The sequence below is a fragment of the Podarcis liolepis genome (genome assembly GCF_965112155.1).
Source record: "Podarcis liolepis genome assembly, chromosome: 14".
In the NCBI taxonomy this organism is placed as follows: domain Eukaryota; kingdom Metazoa; phylum Chordata; class Lepidosauria; order Squamata; family Lacertidae; genus Podarcis; species Podarcis liolepis.
This window is the reverse complement of record NC_139569.1, coordinates 38037364-38061051: the sequence shown is the minus strand read 5'-3', so window position 1 is coordinate 38061051 and position 23688 is coordinate 38037364. Positions and strand designations below refer to the sequence as shown.

At 44.0% G+C, this 23688-nt stretch overlaps 1 protein-coding gene across 8 annotated transcripts in view; it reads left to right on the top strand.

Annotated features, from left to right (window-relative positions):
* Positions 1–23688, top strand: part of TMC3 (transmembrane channel like 3) — a 46884-nt gene that overhangs the window by 19763 nt on the left and 3433 nt on the right. For 5 of the 8 annotated variants that reach the window (XM_083475325.1, XM_083475324.1, XM_083475327.1 and 2 more), the window contains 19 exons: positions 1139–1214; positions 4727–4808; positions 5792–5898; positions 7386–7484; positions 7597–7739; positions 10215–10362; positions 11364–11407; positions 11543–11690; positions 12635–12744; positions 13127–13205; positions 13873–14127; positions 14550–14678; positions 15349–15416; positions 15911–16039; positions 18717–18827; positions 19556–19681; positions 20610–20688; positions 20894–20936; positions 21964–22309. In XM_083475325.1, the coding sequence (XP_083331451.1) occupies positions 1139–1214; positions 4727–4808; positions 5792–5898; positions 7386–7484; positions 7597–7739; positions 10215–10362; positions 11364–11407; positions 11543–11690; positions 12635–12744; positions 13127–13205; positions 13873–14127; positions 14550–14678; positions 15349–15416; positions 15911–16039; positions 18717–18827; positions 19556–19681; positions 20610–20688; positions 20894–20936; positions 21964–22309 (2322 nt within the window). Of the gene's footprint in view, positions 1–1138; positions 1215–2728; positions 2976–4726; positions 4809–5552; positions 5594–5791; positions 5899–7385; positions 7485–7596; positions 7740–10214; positions 10363–11363; positions 11408–11542; positions 11691–12634; positions 12745–13126; positions 13206–13872; positions 14128–14549; positions 14679–15348; positions 15417–15910; positions 16040–18716; positions 18828–19555; positions 19682–20609; positions 20689–20893; positions 20937–21963; positions 22310–23688 lie in introns of those variants that run through there. The other 3 variants (XM_083475328.1, XM_083475329.1, XM_083475330.1) reach the window with 3 other exon arrangements.

The window sequence follows — 23688 nt, the reverse complement described above, 5'->3', positions numbered from 1 at the left end:
TCAGTCATTTCTGAAACATACACCCTTGTGGGTTTTGTGATCTCAAAACATTTACATTTTCCAAGAAACAAATCAATGGCTGCATCTGCCTAGTGATAAGCAGTAGGTAATATTCTGTAAGTCAACAGTAGAACCATTAATTTGCAGGATTTCAGAGGGTGATCTTCTTAGGTCTACCTGGAATAAATAAATAAATAAATAAATAAATAAATAAATAAATAAATACATACATACATGCATGCATACATACATACATACATACATACAAACATACATACTAACTATCTGGCCAGGCCTCCCCAGCCACTCTGGGCAGATTCCAGCAGGATATTAAAAACACAATAAAACATCAAACATTAAAAACTCCCCTAAACAAGGCTGCCTTCAGATGTCTTCTAAAAGTCAGGTAGTTGTTTATTTCCTTGACATCTGGTGAGAGGGCGCTCCACAGGGCGGGCGCCACTGCTGAGAAGGCTATGTCAGGTCTCCTTCAGGCACTGTAGTAGTTGAACACCTTCTTCCTAAGTTTTTGTTTTCTTAAATTTCTTTGTTTAAGAGAAAACATTACAGACCCTCCAAGTGTCCCAGTTTTCCAGGGACAGCCCCAGATTCACAGAAGTCATCCCAGTTTCTGATTTGATCCCAAAATGTCTCGCTTTTCCTTAGGACGTCCCTATTTTCATCGGAGAAATGCTAGAGGTTATAGAGTTATGTGACCCCCGAGCCAAGTAAACATTTAGAACACATCTGAAGGCAGCTCTGCATAGGGAAGGGTTTTTTCTAATGTGGAATGCTTTATTAAATTTATATATGTATTGGAAGCCACCTAGAGTGGCTAGGGCAATGCAGTCAGATGGGTGGGGTATAAATAATAAAAATATTATTATCATTGAATCAGACATCCCTCTTTTCATCAGAGAAATGTTGGAGGGTATGGATTTAGCATTGTTGCAATGCTCCAATTTCTTTTAAGTGTAGAGAGAGGGGGGAAGGTCCACAAGGCAGCTTGCATTTTGCGGCAGTATTTCGCGCTCCTTGGCAAGTTCGTTAGATGTTATTTATGAGAGGGGGACGTCAGGAGCTGGGGATGTAATGAGATTTTGGCCACGCAGAATGAATCTCTTGTCTTCCTCGGCAGACAAGCCAAAGAGATTGTACTGAAGTACGAAGGTCGGCTGACTCGAACGAGAGGCTACCAGGCAGCCGGAGCTGAGGTGGGTCTGCTTTTCATTACAAGCTCCTGAACTCGCTTTCCATGAAAGTGATTGAGGATTTCCATTTGCAGAGGGAAATGTTTCCAAGTCATCATTATTAGCTAAATGGGGAAAAAAGAGGGCAGCAAGGTAGAGGTTGCCGGCGTATCTGTCTGGCACAAATTCTGCAGGAGAAGCTTTCACAGCCTTGCAATATATATACAGTGGTACCTCAGGTTACATACACGTCAGGTTACATATGCTTCAGGTTACAGACTCCGCTAACCCAGAAATAGTACCTCGGGTTAAGAACTTTGCTTCAGGACAGTGGCGTAGTGTGGGTTGTCAGCACCCGGGGCAAGGCAAGTAATATGTGCCCCCTAACCCGTGGATTTGCGCCCCCTAACCTGTGGATTTGCACCCCCTAACCCTAATCCCCAGATGTTGCGCCCGGTGCAGCCGGGCCCCCCTGCACCCCCCACGCTATGCCACTGCTTCAGGATGAGAACAGAAATTGTGCTCCAGCGGTGCGGCAGCAGCGGGAGGCTCCATTAGCTAAAGTGGTGCTTCAGGTTAAGAACAGTTTCAGGTTAAATACGGACCTCCGGAACGAATTAAGTATTTAACCTGAGGTACCACTGTATAGGACAAAATATATATAAATATAAAGGACTAGTGGGGCGTGTCTGTCACCACCCAGGAATTTTTAGAAGTGTAATTTCTGAGTTTGGACCCATCGTGCCAGAAATTGCCCCAAGTCATGCCCAAGTCACATGCTGGTCTGCCATCTTGATTCAAAATGGCAGACAGCAACATGGACAAAAACTGCCTCCCCCACCTCAGGAGCCCTCCTGCCAAGTTTAGTGTCAATATTTCAAGAGGCAGCCGAGCCTTTTGAGAACCATTTTCCCAAATATTGTTACGGATTTCGGAGGGATCCCTCAAACGCTATAAATTAATACAGTGGTACCTCGGGTTACATACGCTTCAGGTTACATACGCTTCAGATCATCCATGAATCTGCCCAACCCTATTTGAAAGCCACGACTGCCTCTTGTGGCAGCGAGTTCCGCAGATTTAACTGTGCTCTGGGTGAATTGCTCTCTCTTTATCTTCTAGCATTCAGCTCTGTCTTATGTCCTTGGGTTACAGACGCTTCAGGTTACAGACTCCGCTAACCCAGAAATAGTACCTCAGGTTAAGAACTTTGCTTCAGGATGAGAACAGAAATTGTGCTCCGGCAGCGCGGCGACAGCAGGAGGCCCCCTTAGCTAAAGTGGTACTTCAGGTTAAGAACAGTTTCAGGTTAAGTGCGGACCTCCAGAACGAATTAAGTACTTAACCTGAGGTACCACTGTAAGTGGTAGTGTTTACCCCTTAGCCATTTTTTCTCCTGACGATATCCTTCAAGGCAGTGGAGGTTTAGATGGGCTCCCTTCCCGGGTTGAAAAGTCCCATCTACCCCACACTTCCCTCTCCAGAATGTGCAGAAACCACCTTCTTGACTGTTGCACCCACTACTGGTCATGTTCGCTCAATCCACCAGAGCTTGTTCTCACATGCAGAGGAAGTCGCTGACTCACCGAGGATTTGAGACCCATCAGCTACCGTCACCTGGTTTAGCCGACCAATCAAAGCTGTTCCTGGAGTGTGGCTGCTGTCACATGCTGACAGCTTCTAGGAACCATTGATGGGAGCTGAGTGCAGGGTGGGACCCAAAGCTGGACAAACCACCCTAGAAGGAGCATGTGTCCCTCACCGGAGGTACTTACTGAAGTGTAGGTGGGTTCCCACGAGGCAAGACACAGCAATAACAGCAAGAAGCTTTATTGAACCACATAACTGGGAAACGGGCAAAGCAACTGCTTATATACATTCTTGAAAGCTTGGGCCACTCCCACTCCCAACGTAATTGGCTGTCTAAACTTCCAAGCTGCGAATCATGACTCACGAGTTCAAGGGCCAATGGCAGAGGCCCAAATCCTGAAATGTTCTGTGATTGGACATCATGTATCGAATCGGAGCACAGGAGCTCAGAATCCTTAGTCTAGACTCAAGCTCAGGCAAACACAGACCACTGAATACATAACACTAACCCTCCCCTAACACCCCATACACCCTATGGAAGTTGTAGGCTAGTCACATCTGGAGGCCAGCAGATGCCACTTTGCTGCTTTACAATATATTGCCTGTAAAGCTTTATCTGTGCCATTGGTGTGGTTTTCTGATTGATCGAGAAGGTCTGTGCCATCTGTTAATTTTTTGTTTAATTAAAATACTTCCACTTACAGCAATAAAGCCTTGGAAGACCCATGGAATTAATTAGCTTTGACCACAGCATTGATTATTCATGAGTTAAGAAAAATCTGGCTCGAAAGAAATGGACTGTGCATGAGCAACTAGCGACCAGAGAAGGCGGCCTCTTGAGATTGACTAATGGGCTGAACCATCATAGGCACGGCAATGTTACTGCTTTCTCAATACCATGGAGCAAAAGGGTCAAATGAGAATTTTTTGCCCAAATTGTAGTTCAGCATGAAATTGAGAGTTACTCCATGAGCAAAATGTCTGAGGAATTTTAAAAGAAATACAGTGGTACCTCAGGTTAAGAACTTAATTCGTTCTGGAGGTCTGTTCTTAACCTGAAACTGTTCTGAACCTAAGGTACCACTTTAGCTAATGAGGCCTGCCTCTGCCGCCGCACGATTTCTGTTCTCATCCTGAAGCAAAGTTCTTAACCCGAGGTAATATTTCTGGGTTAGCGGAGTCTGTAACCTGAAGCGTATGTAACCTGAGGTACCACTGTACATGTTATCAAATGTCAGAGAACTTTCTCCTCTTGGCCAGGTTTAAGGGGGACCCTGGGGATCCCCCATGTCATTATAGTCATATGTTTGTTTGTATTTTATTTTGCCAAAAAGTGTGCTCAAAGTGGCTTGCAACATATGATATGATCACAAAAGTAGTAGTAGTAGTAGTAGTAGTAGTAGTAGTAGTAGTAGTAGTAGTTAATACCCCGCCCTTCTGGCTGGGTTTCCCCAGCCACTCTGGGCAGCTCCTAGAATAATAATAATAATAATAATAATAATAATAATAATAATAATAATAATAATAATAGAAATAGAAATAATAATATGATAAAACATCAAACATTAAAAACTAAGAGAAGATTTGGTTGTGGCTGGGGAAACCCAGCCAGATGGGTGTGGTATAAATACAACAACAACAACAACAACAACAACAACAACAACAACAACAAATTTAATAATTATTATTTTTATTAAACCACTCTGGGAATTGTAGTTCAATGAGAGGAATTGGGAGGGGGTCTCCTAACAATTCTCCAAGCCCTTAACAAACTACACTTCCCAGGATTCCTTGGGGAAAGCCATGACTGTTTAAGGTGGTATGATACTGCTTTGAATGTACAGTGCAGATGCGACCTAAATGTTGAGAACGATCCCTTGTGTGGGCAGAGTGTATTCCTTTCACGTGAACTAAAGCTGTTTCTAATATGTCTGTGTTTTTCCTAGCTGTGGCGAAAATTTATTCGGCTTGCATATAACTTTGTGGTCATCTTTATTCCCTGGGAAATGAGAATCAAGAAAATAGAAAGTAAGTATGGAGGGAAGCTAATTAACTAAGATGTTGCCTGTCATGGGAAAGTGCTGGGAATAAGGCTTTCTCTTGGGCTTATTGAAAATATTATATTATATTATAGATAAATAGATAGATGATAGATGATGATAGATAGATAGATAGATGATAGATAGATAGATAGATAGATAGATAGATAGATAGATAGATAGATAGATAGATAGATAGATGCTTTCAACATTTGTCAAATTGAGCCAATTTAAAAAAATTAAATCAACATTCCCTTATTTTTGAGCTGAGGTTCTAAAGCGCACTTCCCTCAGAGTAACACTGCAATCTTGCATGTTTCTACTTGGAAGAAGGGATGGAAGAATCTGCCAACTTCAGTCTGTCATTTTTCCTCCCAACCTAAAGTTTAGTTCGTCTCATTTCTGAATCCGTTTGTGATTATCAGTGCTATTTTGGTGGAAAAAGAGGTGCCAGAACTCACCACGAATGCCTTCCATGTTCTTTTAGCATGGCAATTGCACCCATCTGAGAGGTTCTGGGTTCCGGTGAGTTCTGGCTGGGGGAAAAAACCCTGATTATTATTATTATTATTATTATTATTATTATTATTATTATTATTATTAAAATGCAGTGTGAAAATTCACCAGCGTTTTTCTGTGACATTCTCCTAATGCCTGGGAGAGGGCAATCTCTGTGGTAGCCTCTTAAGTTGCCAAACTCTCTCCCCATAGGAGGGACCTTTGTTATGCAGCTACCATCAAATGCTGAGGACCCAGGCTTTTGACACTTCAGATGTATGTTTTTAGGGCCCGTGTTATTTCTGTGGGGGCAAGTTGTTAGAAACTCTTTTTAATATTGTGTTTTAATTGTTGTAACCCATCCTGGGACCATGGGGGGTGAAGGGAACAGAATAGAATAGAATAGAATAGAATAGAATAGAATAGAATAGAATAATAATGCTATAATACTCCTCCCTCCTTTTGTGATTGAAGGTCACTTTGGCTCTGGAGTCGCCTCTTACTTTATTTTTTTGAGATGGCTATTTGGAATCAATATTGTTCTCACCATCATGACAGGAACATTTGTTGTTTTACCAGAGGTAAGCAATGTTCGTTGGTTGGTATTTCTTGGTGGGATGTGTGGAGAGTTATTTATTTATTCATTCAGAAGTTTATTATTGTCAGCATTTTTTAAAAAATCTCTAAGCGGTATACAAAAACACAACATCATGCCAAAAACAAAACAAAAACCCCCATGAAAAACGGAGATACAGCATTTTTTTAAAAAACCAAAACAAAACACCAGCAAAATTGCACTATAAAAGCAGGAATTTGGTAACAGGAGTCCAGTCTTATGTGTTAGGTACACTACTGTCTGCCTGGTGTGGTGTGGTGTGGGAGATTTGGCATGGTATGTGCTTATTTATTTATTTATAAATTAAAGCATGTATATACTGGCTTTTGGCCCTCAAAAGAGCCGCCCCAGGTGGTTTACATCTTGATGCAATTTAAAAACTGAAAGCAATCAACACCTAGGTTCATATGCAAAGAGGCAGTCCTTGAGGTACTGCGGTCCTGAGCTGTTTTCACATACCCTCCAACATTTATCCAATGAAAATAAGTATGTTCCTATTCCATAATAATAATAATAATAATAATAATAATAATAATAATAAGAAGAAGAAGAAGAAGAAGAAGAAGAAGAAGTAGTAATAATAAGTGGTAATAATTAATAAGAATTTTATTATTTATGCCCAGCCCATCTGACTGGGTTGCCCCAGCTAATCTAGGCGGCTTCTAACATATATAAAAACATAATAAAACATTAAACATAAAAAACCTTCCCTTTACAGAACTGCCTTCCACAGTCTTCTAAAAGTTATATAGTTACTTATCTCCTTGGCTCGGGGGGTTGCGCAACTGCACACCCTCCAACATTTATCTGATGAAAATAAGGCTGTCCTAAGGAAAAGCAGGACATTCTAGGGTCAAATGTCAAGGTTTCAGGGAATTATGATTCTTCCCCCGGTGGCAGTCAAAAAGCAGATAAGCAAAAAGAGTTCTTAACCACGTAATTTATTCAGTATTCACAGAGAGAGACACAAAGGAACACTGTCTCTATTAAGTAATTGCGTTGCTCCAAGCCAAGTCCCACCCCCTCAGTCCCTCCTATTCTACACCACCCCTGCGCTGGCTAATCTGAGCTTTCTGCCTCTGAGCTTTCTGTTCTACTACTCTCAATGCATGCCTGGTTCTGGGCGAGGGGAGTCGGGAATGCTTTCTAGAGACACCGAGTCTGTCAGCTGTCCCTCCCCTGGTGCATCTTCTTCCTGCTGCTCTCTCAATATTTCCCAACTTTTCCCCTCTGCAGCCTCTGAACTATGCCCTTCTGCAAACCACTCTTCTAAATCTATACTGTTCTCCTCTTCTCGTAAGGTGCAGGGAGGGGGAGGGCTCCCACCATTCCTCCTCAGTCCAGTCCCTGAGATCAAATCAAAAACTGGGACGGCTTCTGTAAATCCGGGACTTTCTCTGGAAAATAGGGACACTCGGAGGGTCTGTTTAAACCTTTGCTTTGTTATTACAGATCCTGGCTGGAGAGCCCTTTGGAAGCACTCCAAGCAAGAGCATCCCTGCTGGGCAAGAAGAATCTGCACAAGATCTCGATACGATCTGGTCTTTGGGGGCAAGGCGAAAAATTATATTATCGTATCAGCGATTGATTGGGCCTTTTTTCTTTAGATGGACTGGGTGACTACCCTGCTAGATGCTGATTTATTTCCTTGGTGTTTCCACAGGGCTACCTCCAGTACTCGGTTTTATTCTACGGCTACTACGGACAGGCGAGGAAGATTGGGACAGCAGGCTACCGGCTGCCCCTTGCTTACTTCCTCGTTGGAATGGCCGTCTTTGCTTACAGCTTCATCATCCTCTTAAAGAAGTAATGCAGCTCTTTTGCTTAAGGCAGGAGTTGCCAAACTTTGGGGCTCAGGGCAGACATTTTTGATTTTTGAGAAAGCGCTGCGGTCACAAAATGGTTGCTACGGGGCATGTGGGAGAAGACGGGCAAGTAGGGGCTGGGCATCAGGTTCAGTCAATACCTGAATCCCAAATCCAGAGATGGGTGAATTCAAGGTGGGATCCAGGCTTTGTCCAAGTCAGGTCACGGTTGCCCCGAGCTGGGCCACCCGAAGCGAGCCAGAGTTGTAAGGGGGCAGGGAGTTGGGCAGGGAAACAGAGGCAGACAGCCTCTGTGAAAAACTGCATGGGTTTGTTTGCAGGCAGGTGTTTCAAACAGCACCACACTGCAAGGGAACACACACGCTCAGTCAAACTGAGCAGGATCGAACCCTCTGTTCGTAACCCCCCCCCCAAAAAAAATCCACTGGACTAAAGTTATCCAACTGGAATTGCTCCCCCCGCCATGCTTACATTACTTCATTTGCAAGCAAACAAACTGGCTAGGATTGAAAAATGTGTAAATAAGCAAAGGCATAAATAAGCAAAGATGTTTGGGTGGTGTTTTATTGAACCATACCTGGGGACGCGGGTGGCGCTGTGGGTTAAACCACAGAGCCTAGGACTTGCCGATCAGAAGGTTGGCAGTTCAAATCCCTGCGATGGGGTGAGCTCCCGTTGCTTGGTCCCTGCTCCTGCCAACCTAGCAGTTCAAAAGCACGTCAAAGTGCAAGTAGATAAATAGGTACCTCTCCGGTGGGAAGGTAAACAGAGTTTCTGTGCGCTGCTCTGGTTCACCAGAAGTGGCTTAGTCATGCTGGCCACATGACTCGGAAGCTGTATGCCGGCTCCCTTGGCCAATAAAGCGAGATGAGCGCCGCAACCCCAGTCGGTCATGACTGGACCTAATGGTCAGGGGTCCCTTTACCTTTACCTGTATCCCTACTGGTGCTAAAAAACAGTGTTTAGGAGCAGGACTAGTTAGAAGAGAGATTCCATGGTAGGGAATACCCATTTCAGCATGAGCAGTCATCTCTCAGGAGAAATCCTCTATTTATTTGAAGAGCTGCGTGGTCCAAATCCGGTTTCAAGATGAATCACAATAGAATAAGGAACAGGTGGAGGAGCCATAAAGTTTCTCACCTGCAGGTATTATGTGGGCAGCAGACTGAACTGGCACCCACACAACCTAGCCACAGTCTTCCCTATAATGGCGATATGCCTTGCATTTCCGTTTAAATTCTAGTGATAATTTCTTAATTCGCAGTTACACATATAAATTTGCACGTGTAAATTTGGTGCAAACCCATTCCCTCTTTTGCCACCTTGGTTACCCTGTGCCGGACAGGTATGTTGATTTATTGGGGGTAAGTCACATAACCATTTTTGCAAGCCATTTCCCATAGCATTTGCAATGAGGAGCATGATGTGCAGGATGAACCATCCTTGAAGGCCATATTAGACACGGTGTTTGCTGTGCAGTTTTCCCTTTCTAATTGACTTAAAAAAACAAAACCCTGATCGTGTGTGGTAGTGGGGTGGTTTGAGATCAACAAAGAGATTGCGACCAGGCATGGGAGCAGGGGCGTAGGAAGGGGGGGCAGGGGGCGGGGGCGGTGTGCCCCAGGTTCCATAATGGAGGGGGGTGACAAATTATCAAGGAACAATTACTGCCCTACTAGGGCGGTTCATAAAAAACTTTTTTTTGAAAATGCTTGCTCCAAAGGTCTTATTTTAATACACTAGGGATTATATAGCTATATTTGAAATTTCATGCATATCAGTTAATATCTTGACCGTCCTCCGCGAAAATAGCGGTTTACTTGGCCGTTTTCCTATGTCGTGAAGGCTGAAATTTCAATTCAGTGGAACACTTACTGTTCCCAACCCTAAACTTGCAGAAAGCCATCTAATTAGACTTTAATTTGATTTTGACATGTTTTTTAGGAGGTAATTTAATTATTGTTTGATTTTATACCAATGTTATGTATCTGATGTTAGTCGCCCTGAGCCCAACTTTGGCCGGGGAGGGTGGGATATAAATAAAAAAATATTATTATTATTATTATTACTTATTATTTTTTCTTTGTAAGAAAATATGGAATAACGTAAAACCATTTTTGCAGGCAATAAATAAATAAATGGGGGGGGGTGACAAGAAATTTTCCACACCGGGTACCACCTGACTTACCTATGCCTCTGCATGGGAGATCTTTAACTCTTTTGCCTCCAGAATTCTTGTACCTGCAATGGGAGGATTAGAATTAAAATTATTAATGATTAGCCATTTGCAGTCGGAGTGTTTACTATCACTCAGTGCCTGTTCAAACACTGTGCTTTGGAATGGAGTCAGTTCGCACATTCAATGGAGGAATTTGGTAATTGGGGATCAGGTGCTTGGATGAACCAGCCCTTGAGCAACTCACATTTATGCAATATCTCCGCTGCTCTTATCCAGGATGGCTAAAAATTCAAGAATGAGCCTAGCAAGCGCTTCTGATGAAAATTACACGTTTTGTTGGCGGGTCTTCTGTGCCTGGGATTATCTCATTGGCAACCCTGAGGCTGCAGAGAGCAAATCAGCTGCCATAGTTAACAGCATCAGGGTAAGCAACTGGTCTCTGTAGCCGGAAGAGATGCCTGCCTGTGATTATTGTGCATGAGGCAAATGCGTTGCGGAGCGAATGCAAAAAGAAAAGAAAAATGCAATACGTTAATACTCCAAAGGTGCAATTCTTGTTAGTGTTTGAAAGTAACACTGTTTGGTGGTAATTGTTTGTAGAGGCAGCTCTGCAAACAGCAGACAGAACCCCAAAGGGATCTGTGAAAAAACCCAAAGATTCTATTTTATCCCAAGGAAATAGATGACTTTAGAAGAATTAAGAGCTCTTCTTTTAATGGATTGCTAGCTACAGGGTATTGTGACCTGCCAATAAATGATAAAGCCTCACATTTCTAAAGAGAAAATAATAATCATCTAGTAAAATCTAAGTGCACATGGAAATAGCAGCACATGGTCACTCCTAAATCCTATTATCCATAAGAATTCAAATAGTCTGCCTCTCCTTTCTGACTGGGGGTAGTAAAAACAACAAAAAGGGGTTGTGGCGCCTAAAAAGCTTGACTTGCACCCTAACAGTTCTCTAATACCTTAGAGCAGGCACAGGCAAACTCGGCCCTCCAGATGTTTTGGGACTACAATTCCCATCATCCCTGACCACTGGTCCTGTTAGCTAGGGATCATGGAAGTTGTAGTCCCAAAACATCTGGAGGGCTGTGTTTGCCTATGCCTGCCTTAGAGAGGGACAGGAGAGTCCAAAAGGGGGCTGACTCAACAATGCAATCCTATGCATGTCTACTCAGAAGCAAGTCCCACAAAGCTCACCACAGGCCATAGGAACCAACTCCTAGGGGCCAAGGTCCCTTTGCCCCCCAATAAAATATTTGAGGGGGCTGCCCCCCAAAGTTGATGGTCATTGCCATTCAAATGGTAAGCGTGCACTGCATCATGTGATCGATTATGTGGGGCGGGGCTTACATGCCCCACCCCCAGGATTTTATTCAGGTTGGCATCCCTGCTACATGCTATTATTTTTGTGTTTCACAGGAAGCCATACTAGAAGAACAGGAAAAGAAGAAAAGCACAAACATGTATGTATATGTATCAATTCCCAGCCTGTGTTCCACGGTTGCAAAAGTGGAATTGTCTTCCTCCTGTCCTTTTGAAACAATATGAAAATGACTTGCTGAAGCAATATCCATACTTTGTCCTACCCTCGTGTAAAGGGCCGTGACCATAAGCTTAAGGATCATCGCCAACATCCTTGTTCTCCTCTCACTCGCCGGAAGCATTTACATCATTTACTTCGTAGTGGATCGATCCCAGAAATTAGAGCGCACGAAAAAGGAACTAACACTCTGGGAAAAGAATGAGGTAATAAAAACACATTCTCTTCGTCTCTGTCTGCAGTATGGGGGTGATTACATTGACCTTTGTTACTGGGCTATCCACACTTAAATACAGGTTTTGAAAAATTTTCTCTCAAAATACACATTTTTAAACCTTATTTTGAATACGGGTTTTGAGCCAAGAACTGAGAGCCACAGCTTATGTAGAAGTGTGGAATCCAAGAGAGAGCAGCAGTTTGATCTGAACATTAATCTGAGATGTGTGGATCAAGTTATTCTGCACCCCGTTTAGCAAATGATTGAATCCCACAGGGACCCCTGGCGAAATTGAGGTACAAACTGCGAGACAAGGACAACTGTGTGGTGTAGTGGTTAAGAGCGGTAGTCTCGTAATCTGGGGAACCGGGTTCGCGTCTCCGCTCCTCCACATTCAGCTGCTGGGTGACCTTGGGCCAGTCACACTTCTCTGAAGTCTCTCAGCCCCACTCACCTCACAGAGTGTTTGTTGTGGGGGAGGAAGGGAAAGGAGAATGTTAGTCGCTTTGAGACTCCTTAAAGGGAGTGAAAGGCGGGATATCAAATCCAAACTCTTCTTCTTCTAAAGAAGAATGGGAACTTTTTACAATTTATTTAAAAAAACAAACAAAATGAATTGGACTCCTTGGCAGGTTTTGAATAAACATACACAAATTTATTGGTTGTTAACATACTAGACAGATAATTTAAAGATTTTTACAATTTTACAATATGCAGAGAACAACATGTGTTGAAACATCAGAGAGAGGAGCTGAGGGAAGTCTTGGGGGGGGGAGGGAAGGTTCTTCTTGGGAAGGGGAAAAAATTGGGGGGGAGGAAGATGATATGTTTTGATAATTTGTTGTGTTGAAATCCTTAATAAAAACTATTTTTTAAAAAAAGAATTCCACAGGGACCTCTGCTAAAAATCACACGTGTCCCTCTTCTTTCCAGGTAAGTGTTGTTGTCTCCCTCATCACAATGCTCGCTCCTTCTGCCTTCGAATTGGTTGCTGCACTAGAGATGTACCACCCTCGAACAACCCTACGCTTTCAGCTTGCCAGGTATGGGAAGGAGGGCTGGACTGATTGTATACAGTGGTACCTCGGGTTACAGACGCTTCAGGTTACAGACTCCGCTAACCCAGAAATAGTACCTCGGGTTAAGAACTTTGCTTCAGGATGAGAACAGAAATCGTGCTCCAGTGGCAGCGCGGCAGCAGCGGGAGGCCCCATTAGCTCAAGTGGTGCTTCAGGTTAAGAACAGTTTCAGGTTAAGAACAGACCTCCAGAACGAATTAAGTACTTAACCCGAGGTACCACTGTATAGGCAAGAAGAAGCTGGAACAGATCCAAGTGTCTAACTCAGTATAATTCAGTTTCCTATATAGCACTGTGAACTGATGGTAGCTTTCTGCACTTGACGTTTCTGTTTCTGTTTTGACAGAGTTCTTGTCTTATATCTGGGAAATCTATACAGTTTGATCATTGCACTTCTGGACAAAGTGGACAGCATGAGCATCGCTGTAAGTTGCAAATCTCGACCATCTTTGGGGTGTAAGCTCTATTCTTTTTATTTATGTTTTTGGCCTTTAATGTTCCACCTGTTTTTCTGAAGAACTCAAGGTGGATAACAAGTCAAAATGCAAAAACAATATTTCAAAAGTATTAAGAGGGTCCAAATGCATAAAGAAGAGACCAACAGACAGGACAGCTTACTCTATGGCATTAACCCCTTCATGCATTAATTAGAAGCATGCTGGCTCCCTCGGCCTATAGAACGAGATGAGCGCTGCAATCCCAGAGTTGTCCGCGACTGGACCTAACGGTCAGGGGTCCCCTTACCTTTTATGCTGGCTATATGAGGCTGGTTATCTCACACTTTGTTGCTCTCCTCTGAACTGCTCCCAGTTCGTAAGATGCTGTGCCCACTGATTTACCTTATAGGGTTGTTATAAGGGCTAGAAGAGAACCTGTCACCCTCCAAATGTGGTGTACCCCATATTCCCATTGTCCCTGACCATTGGCTGTTGGCTGATGAGCATTGGAGTCCAGCAATACCTAGAGGGCCACAGGTTCCCTAGCTCTGTCCTAAAAGATCTAGATCTCCAAACTGGCTGGAACCAGGATATGTTAAGCACCATCTTCTTAAAGCTTACGTTTATGAGTTTCACTTTTGCTCCATGATTTCAGGAATCTGAAGTTCACAACAATGGAAGCACCACAGTGATTGCCACAACCACTTCAGCTACTAAACTTGTTAGAGAAGACAACTTTTCAACAATCATTCCTAGTATGCACATTATGAGGACCAGCACCTTTCTTCTGGTTGACAACCACACTCAAAGCTACGCTCTACCCATCAGCATGGTGACCAACAAGACAGCATCTTATGAATCCAACACTCAAAGCCACCAAGATCAATGCTGGGAGACCTATGTTGGTCAAGTAGGTTTGACCTTTTTGTGAGATTAGACAGGCAGGAACCCAAGACAAGGTCTTTGCAGTGATGGCAGCAGGATTGATGAATGGTTCGACTGTGGAGATCTGTTGAGGCCGTTATATGTTAGCTTTTGGATCAGGGATGGGGATGCTGTTTCCCTCAAAATGTTGCTGGGCCAATTGTATTCACTGGATTGATTTCCATTCCAAACATGGGACAGACAAACCAACTTTGTTAGGCAATTTCTACTCCCGTATCTGCATTGTTGGAATTCTCTGACATTCCTACCCATGACTAAAGCGTGTGTGACATCAACACAGAATAGAAATAGTTTGATCCATCTTTCCCTGTTCCTGGCAGTAATGGAAGGTACAGAGGCGCATCCCTTGCCCTGGAATGTGATATTTTTGCATCCTTCCTGTTTCAGGAAATGTTGAAGCTGTCGATTATTGACATGCTCTTCACCGTGGCGAGCATCCTGTTGATTGACTTCTTCCGTGGGCTTTTTGTCCGATACTTAAGTGACTGTTGGTGCTGGGATTTGGAAAGCAAATTTGTGAGTATATACTTACTATTAGTAAAGGAGAATGGGAGGTAAAAACTGGGGGCACATTACACGGACATGGAGGTAGCTGCTGACTACTACATTCCTATATTGCATCATCCAGCCCTTTCACCGTAACACAATGGCGGGGGATCTGTGGACCCTGCAGATATTGTTGGACCATTAGTCACTCTGGTGGAGCTGATGTGAGTTGCAGTCTAACAACATCTGGAGGGCCACAGTCTCCCTACCACTACTGATGATTATATCTGTGATTATTATAACACCTCCAGTCAATAGATGGTGCTGTTCCACATCCTTTAGTGCCCAGCTAAGGTTCTATACCTTGTCCATCTTGTTGTTCTTTCTTTGGGGGTTCCTAAATTGGGCAGATCTAAACTGGGGACCAAAGCACTGTTGTTTTAACTTGCTAATTGGTTATAAAGTCTGCTGTTCTAAGTGAGTGTTAACAATAATTTCATTTAGCCACAATGCAACATTCCCCATTCTTTGCTTTACAGTAAGCATCACCTGGTGTTCCAGCCAGATCTGCTCTCTTTAGGGCAAAGAATTATATTGACAACTGGCTGTGGCATATTATTACATTAAGAGTGCCATTGATGAATATTTACTCTGAAAAAAAGAGTGGCTTTCTAGTCCTGTACTTTTGTTTACTTTGCAGCCAGAATATGGAGAATTCAAAATAGCAGAAAATGTCCTGCATTTGGTCTACAATCAAGGGATGATTTGGTAAGTGAGTACACATATGAAATTTTGTGAGAGTTGTATTTTTTTTTAATTGTAATTGCAATTGATTTTATTTTAATTTTTTCAATACTTGCATTCTGACAATACTGAGCTCAAAGTGGCTCAGAATGGCATTAAAAATTAAACAAAGATTGCAGTCACTATTAATCGTATCAAAAGCGCAACAGCATATAAAGAAGGCAGAAAACAAACAAATTCACCAAACTGTTAACACATTTCAATACAATCTCATAGTGATTCAAAATAACTTTTTACGCGATAGATCTAGATTGTGTGTGAACTACACAGGAAAAACAAGTAGTCTGTCTCCACTGATTCTAGAATAAAATGTCATGGCTTGAGAGAGCTCACAGTTACCCCACCTGCTCTGAGATGACCAATGGCAAGCTTGCTTACCTGTATCTCCCCTGTCCTCAGTGCCTTCCTCCCCCAAATTCATCACTGCTTGGGGGGACGATGCTTGTTTTCTCTCCTAGGATGGGAGCCTTCTTTTCGCCCTGCCTCCCAGCGTTCAACGTTCTCAAGCTGATAGGGCTCATGTACCTGCGGAGCTGGGCTGTGCTAACTTGCAATGTCCCCCATCAGCAAGTCTTCAGAGCCTCAAGGTAGGTTAGTCAGTGAGTAAGTAAGTAAGATGGCCATAGGGTTGTCTCCAATGCTAGTCCTATTTTGTGTAGACCCACTAAACTTGGTGTGCACACAATCAACTTAGGTCCACTAATTTTGATTGGTCTCCTCTAAGTAGGACTTTGTTGGCTTCACACCAGTCTAGCGAAGTGGAAAACAGTAGCTTCTGCTTGTATATATTAAATGAATGGGTGTGTCTTGCTTTTAATTTATTTTTTAAAAAAATAACAACTGCTGGGGGCTGGGGCTGGTGGAAACACACATCTGGGAAGCAGATTTTCAATCACTCACCTTTAATTAGTTTATTTATGTAACAAAACGTATAGACTGCTTAATTTTTTTTTAAAAAAAGATTTCAAAGCAATTTATATGAAATAGTATAAAATATTTATAACAAAACAGTGATCAATAAACTTTTTTAAAAGTAGACATCTATAAAACCATCAAAGTATAGATAAAATCAACAGTGGCCTCTTCACTGTGAAGACCCCCTCTTTCCTAGAGGGCATTAGAGGGTCTGACCTGATGCCAGAAACACAGTTGGGGAGGCTGTGCACGTGATTTTTACAGGGACCAAGGAGCTGGGGGTGAGGGGAGAGAGTTAACCTCCCTCTCGAGGTACTGCAGTCTCAATTCTCATTGCCAGTAGCAACATTAGGTGCAGACTTCATGACTGAAGTCCGGGGCAGCTTGGGGTGGGGGTGGCAGTGATGCAAATAAGGCCAGCCAGTGAGGGGCAGCTAATGGGGTGCGTGTGTCATGCCTGCCTCTCAGATGCCAAAGGGTGAAAATGCAGCAAAGCAGCATGGGCATTCCATGGCAATGGAGGGGCAAGAGGGGAAGAGGCATCTGGGAGAAAGGACAAACGGCCTTGGCCCAGTATACCTGAAGGAGCATCTCCACCCCCATTGTTCAGCCTGGACACTGAGGTCCAGCTCCAAGGGCCTTCTAGCGGTCACAGGGAACCAGGCAGAGGGCCTTTTCGGTGGTGGCTCCCACCCTGTGGAACACCCTCCCATCAGATGTCAAGGAAATAAACAACTATCTGACTTTTAGATGACATCTGAAGGGAGCCTATTTAGGGAGGTTTTTAATGTTTAATGTTTTATGTTTTTGATGTCTTCTTCTTCTTCTTATTATTATTATTATTATCACCATCATTATTACCAGCATGGCACAGGGGAGGGTGTTCCACAGGGTGGGAGCCACCACAGGGTGGGTGCTTCAACCCTCATCCCAGGCCATTCCCCTGCATGTAATTGCTGCCTTAGCAGGATGCCTCAAAGACAAGCATCCATTTAATATATCCTTCAGTTTCCTCTGGAAGTAGAGTTTTGCAGGGCACTGTAGATCCCGAGAATGTTCCAAATGCCTTAAAGGAAGGTGTGTGTTTATTAGAACCGATGGTGCCACGAGGGGGTGGGGACCTGTTGCAGCCCTCCAGAGGTTCTGGGACCCCCATCAATGGTTGAAGGAAGCTGGAGCTCAATGACATCTGGAGGTTCAGAAGTTCCTCCCCTCCCAGGTCTCATAGATCGCAAATCAGCTTCTTCGCCTCCAGGTCATCAATTCGAAGCCAGCAAGGGGGAGAGAAAGGCTATAGTTTGATGGCACTTTGTTAATTGAATTGTTCGAAGTTCATTTTCTAAGTGACTGTATTGCACTGGGATCACATGGAACCTCGGCGAGAGATGGAGCCGTGGGCCAAAGATTGGAGCTGGGCAGCTCAGGGTGAATGCCAAAAGCCAAGCTGGGCCAAGAAGTATAGAATAGGTCAGAGGGATGACAACTGGTCAGTGAGGGCAGACCAAAGGCACAGATAACAACTGGGCAGTGAGGGCACAACAGCACAACAACGCCAACTGTGTGGTTAACCACCAGAAATGGCAGCCATCCTGCTCCTCTCTTGGCCAGTAGTATTTAATAAAGCAAAACCTGTGATGTCATATGCTGTGATCACCTTCCTTCCTCTTTTCCTTGGATTCTGCCACCATGTGACTTGCTATGCTTTATTAAATATTACTGGGAGGGGTGTAAAGAAGAGATAAAAGGTAAAGGGACCCCTGACCATTAGGTCCAGTCGTGACTGACTCTGGGGTTGCGGCGCTCATCTCACTTTATTGGCCGAGGGAGCCGGCGTACAGCTTCCGGGTCATGTGGCCAGCATGACTAAGCCGCTTCTGGCGAACCAGAGCAGCGCATGGAAACGCCGTTTACCTTCCTGCCAGAGCAGTACCTATTTATCTACTTGCACTTTGACGTGCTTTCGAACTGCTAGGTTGGCAGGAGCAGGGACCAAGCAACGGGAGCTCATCCTGTTGCAGGGATCCGAACCACCAACCTTCTGATCTTCAGTGGTTTAACCCACAGCGCCATCCATGTTCCTCTAGACCTTGGTTATATCCCCCCAATAACCAAAGCAGGAACTTCCAAGGTGGGGCAATGCCATATATCTTCCTTCCTAGCTATGGGATACAGTGGAAGGAAGGCTTTGGGGTCCAGAATTCAAGTTTGCTGGGTAAGATGCCCAGGGAAGTGGGAAATCCTACTCAAGGGAGGATACCCCTAGCAAAATAATATGTTGTGAATGAGTTAGGGTGTTGCTAGAACCCTTTATGCAGAAGAACTGGGTATTAACTATTTCTTTCCTTGTAGATCTAATAACTTCTACCTGGCTATGCTGCTCTTCATGCTGTTTTTGTGTATGCTTCCAACCATATTTGCTATTGCCCGCTATAAGCCATCCCTTACCTGTGGGCCGTTTAGGTGAGTTGATGCTAGTGAGTCTTTATTTGGAGTTTGTTGTGTTGTGTGAGAATCCTACAGCAAGACAATCACTTAGACGTCATCTAGCCCATGCACCCTTGCTCAGCACAGGAATCTGACAAAGTTCGGAAAGACAAAACTCAGATGTGCTTATCTCCATCCTTTTCTCCCAGTCCTTTCCCCACTTCCCCAACAAACGCAGGGCGAGACGCCTACACAAGATTTCCAGTTATGGCTGTGAAGCTTACTGGGTGGCCTTGGGCTAGTCACTGCTTCTCAGCCTACCCTACCTCGGTTGTTGCAGGGATTAAATGTGGAAGGGCAGAACCATGTACAGTGGTACCTCGGGTTACAGATGCTTCAGGTTACATACACTTCAGGTTACAGACTCCGCTAACCCAGAAATAGTACCTTGGGTTAAGAACTTTGCTTCAGAATAAGAATAGAAATCGTGCAGCGGCGGTGCGGTGCCAGTGGAAGGCCCCATTAGCTAAAGTAGTACCTCAGGTTAAGAACAGTTTCAGGTTAAGAACGGACCTCCGGAACAAATTAAGTTCTTAACCCAAGGTACCACTGTACATCACTTCGAGCTCCTTGGAGAAAAAGGTGGGATAAGAATGCAATCAATAATATGGCTGTTACCAGAAAACAAATATGAAGTGTCTTAAGATGCTGGGGATTATTATTATTTTTCTCCTGAGAGAGCAACTGAATGTTTTTCACCCTAGCGGACAAGAAAAAATATATGACATTGTGTCCGAAACCATTCAAGCTGACTTTCCTGTCTGGTTCCACAAGATGATGATTTATGTGAGCAGCCCTGTAGTTGTCCTCCCGGCTTTATTGCTTCTCTTGTAAGTCTATAAACCTCTTTTATCGATTTCACTGCCAACATTACAGTTGCTGTTGACCTACATGTTCAGAACATCCTTTGACCCTTCTGCAGACTGTATCATTTTAGAATGATGACTGACACCGCGGTGGAATATGCTCTCCCATGACAAAATCTCCCCAGACATAGAAAAAGTAGCATATAAAGAAACACTTTAGACCTGAAGCTTTCTTCCTGACATGCTGTCTTTCCAGATTTTATTTTTATTTTTAATGTGGAGGAGTTTCCAATCTTCCTATTTATAAACACACACACAAGCATGCACACAACATGTCTGGATTTGGGTCCACGTCCCATTGAGCTCAATAGGACAAGTGAGCTGTGACTTATTTTCATTCTGCTAATTTCAATGGGGTTTTTAGTGTGACAAGCTGTCTCTGGTTTAAGGCGATACATCTGTGCATGTATGTTGTCCTCAGGTGTCTGGGAGGTTCACAGGGTAACACATACAATAAGGCCACCCTGTCCACTTCAACTGAATGCTTCAATTGAAGGTGGCTTGGAAAGGAAAATGTACACAAAGTTCTCCAGTGAAATGAATGGAAATAATGAATCATGTGCATCTTGGTTCACACAGCGGTCTGGATCAGGAGTTTAATGTGTACTTAAGTCTTACTGATAATGGAAGATTGGTGCATAGTATATTTTGGATTGGAGGCTATCTGGTATTCTTCTAACCTGCTCTTATGTAAGTGGTCTCCCATTTCAGTGTATTGATCAGCTTATTGATCAGGTCCACACCTGCTTAGTTTCAGCAACTCTGCAAGGTTAGACGTTTACACAACATTCATTGATCTTCATGGAAATGAATGGTTTGCAGTTATAATCAATTCCTGTCCCTGCACCAGAGCAATGTGGTTCTGTGATGACCCTCTGCTTCTCTCTTCCAGCATGCTAATTTATTATCTGCAGAGTATTGCTAGGTCGCTAAAATTCACTAACAATCAACTGAGGATGCAGATCCAGAATGTAAGCACTGATATCTTTCAATTTTTAAAAGCTTTTATTTTACATGTTTAGTGGCATTTCATAAAAGACTTAGCACCAAAATATTGGGTGGGCGAGGACTGGAAGAGGAACTGTGATATTTATTCTGCATTAGCAATTTGCACTGGGTGCTTCTGTTATTGGCAGATCCTATTACGTCATGCCAAGTGTTTTGTGTGCATTCTAGGAAAGAACTGAAGACAAGAAAAAAGTGGTCCAAATGGTAGCAGGTGAGAAGAAATGTTAAATCCACAAACAGGAACCTAAGAAACACTTAGCTGTAGTTGACTGAATGCTCTTTAGGAGCAAAGACCATCTATTTCAGCAACTACTTCCACCAGAAGCATGAGGAAATCATGTCACATTTATGTCAGTGGGAGACTTAGCATCAATATTGTTGGGTGCAAAATTTTCCATTGCTGTATTCCTCCGCTGAAAAATTTGTTTCGTGAGCTCGTGACTAACAATGAATGGATGGCAACTGCAAATACAATATTAGACGGGCTTGACAGTTTCAAAGTTTTTAGCTTTGTTTGCTAAATTAGAGCACGCTGGGCAGCTTCTGACATATATAAAAGCATACTAAAACATTAAACAACTTCCCTATACAGGGCTACCTTCAGGTGTCTTCTAAAGATTATATAGTTAGTTAGTTAGTTAGTTAGTTATCTCCATGGCTCAGGGCTCCAACATTTTTTCAATAAAAATAGGGATGTCCTAAGGAAAAGCAGGGGGACACGGGTGGCGCTGTGGGTTAAACCACTGAGCCTAGGGCTTGCTGATCAGAAGGTTGGCGGTTCGAATCCCCATGATGGGGTGAGCTCCCATTGCTCGGTCCCAGCTCCTGCCAACCTAGCAGTTCGAAAGCACATCAAAGTGCAAGTAGATAAATAGGTACTGCTCCGGCAGGAAGGTTAAACGGTGTTTTCGTGCGCTGCTCTGGTTTGTCAGAAGCGGCTTAGTCATGCTGGCCACATCACCCGGAAGCTGTTCGCCGGCTCCCTTGGCCAATAAAGCGAGATGAGCGCCACAACCCCAGAGTCAGTCACGACTGGACCTAATGGTCAGGGGTCCCTTTACCTTTAAGGAAAAGCAGGACATTCTGGGACCAAACCAGAAACTGGGACAGCTTCTGTAAATCTGCGACTGTCCCTGGAAAATAGGGACACTTGGAGGGTCTGCAGTTGTGAAAACAAATGTACTAGTTGATGAATAAAGAGGCTATAACCGTGTTCTTGATTTAATCCGCATCTTTAGCCAGAATACAAACTACAGAAGGAAACGACATAAGGCCGGAGCAGGAGAGTGACATCATCAGCCAGGAGTCCTCAGCCCGGTGCTCGACGCCGAGGAAGAACGGCAGTGTGGTGAACTTTGAGTCGCCCAAAGGCAGGAGAATACAAACCATCTCCCAGTCCGTAGCACAGCCTGAAGTAGCCAAGCCAGTCAGCCCACCGCCGGCAAATGCTCCTCCTGCAGCCCCAGCGCCTATAGCGGCTCCCTTGCCCGTAGCATCCCCAGTGCCTATAGCTCCGACACCCGTCACTCCAACACCCTCTCTGCCCAGTGTACCGAAGCCGAGAGCGGAACCCATCGCCAACAGGTAAAACCCTCCTCTTGAGCTCTGGAAGTAAATGGAGGCCCACAAGAAGCAGCTTCAGTTGTTTCATTCATGTTACGCTATTGCAGATCACAAGAAGAGCCCTGCTGGGTGCCCAGGTAGTCCGGCATCCTGTTCACACAGTGGCCACCAAATGCCTATGGGAGACCCACATGGATGCAACAGCAATCTTCCCACTAGTGAATCTCAGAAACTGGAACCCAGAGGCAAGCTGCCTCTGGCAGAGAAGGTAGATCAATAGAGATAGGAAGAATTATTTGAAGCTCGCCTTGAATTGTTTTGGAGACTTAACTTGCAAACAAAACAACAACGAGAAGACCTAAGTCTTTTCCCTCTCTAAACCAATATGAGGTCCTATTCATCAGAGTATGAAGAGCCAGCTAGAACTAGCCTAGTTGTTGAGATTGGAAACCAAACCATGAGATTGCATGCCAAGGCACCCAAGCCCCAACGTTCCCAGGAGAACAATAAATCACACTGACACGGAATATTTGGTTTATAGGTTCAAATAGGCCACAACTTTATTGGTTACAGATGTGAGCGGTTTGGTGGTGAAGCCAGGCTATATCTTGACTCCTGCCTGTCTGCAGGAAGTCCACAGAAGGGTAAACCACTGATAGGGGGGGTGACTTATAATTAGGTCAGATAGTGGCACCCCGTGGGGTCCCCATAGGAGCTGTGACATGGCCCTAGCCCATGCCCAGGCTTCGGACAGTATTCACACCCCAGATCCCCTTAGAAGGATATCCTTACTGAGGAGGAGCAGGCGAAGGCAACAACCTTCCCTCCAACCCAATGCCTAACCTCACAAAAGTTGTGATGATTGTTACTAGGTAAGCAAAACCCCTCAAAGCTGGTAGCATTTAGCAATGTCTCTTTCAGGAAGATAGTTGGCCATTACTGATGATCTTGCGGAAAGACACCCATTTGATAACAAACTGGTGTAGACTGAGGACGAGAACTAACATGAGAACAGGCCTTCTCTGCTGTGGCTCCCCGTCTGTGGAATGCTCTCCCCAGGGAAGTTCGCCTGGCGCCTTCATTATACACCTTTAGGCACCAGGCAAAAACGTTCCTTTTTAACCAGGCCTTTGGTTGATCTAGTTACAGATAGGTAGCCGTGTTGGTCTGCCATAGTCAAAATAAAAAAATTCCTTCCAGTAGCACCTTAAAGACCAACTAAGTTAGTTCTTGGTATGAGCTTTCGTGTGCATGCACACTTCTTCAGATACCAAGTACACACGAAAGCTCATACCAAGAACTAACTTAGTTGGTCTTTAAGGTGCTACTGGAAGGAATTTTTTTATTTTGGTTGATCTGTTGGACATCCTATGCCCTTTAAAAATGTGTTTGGGAGGGGG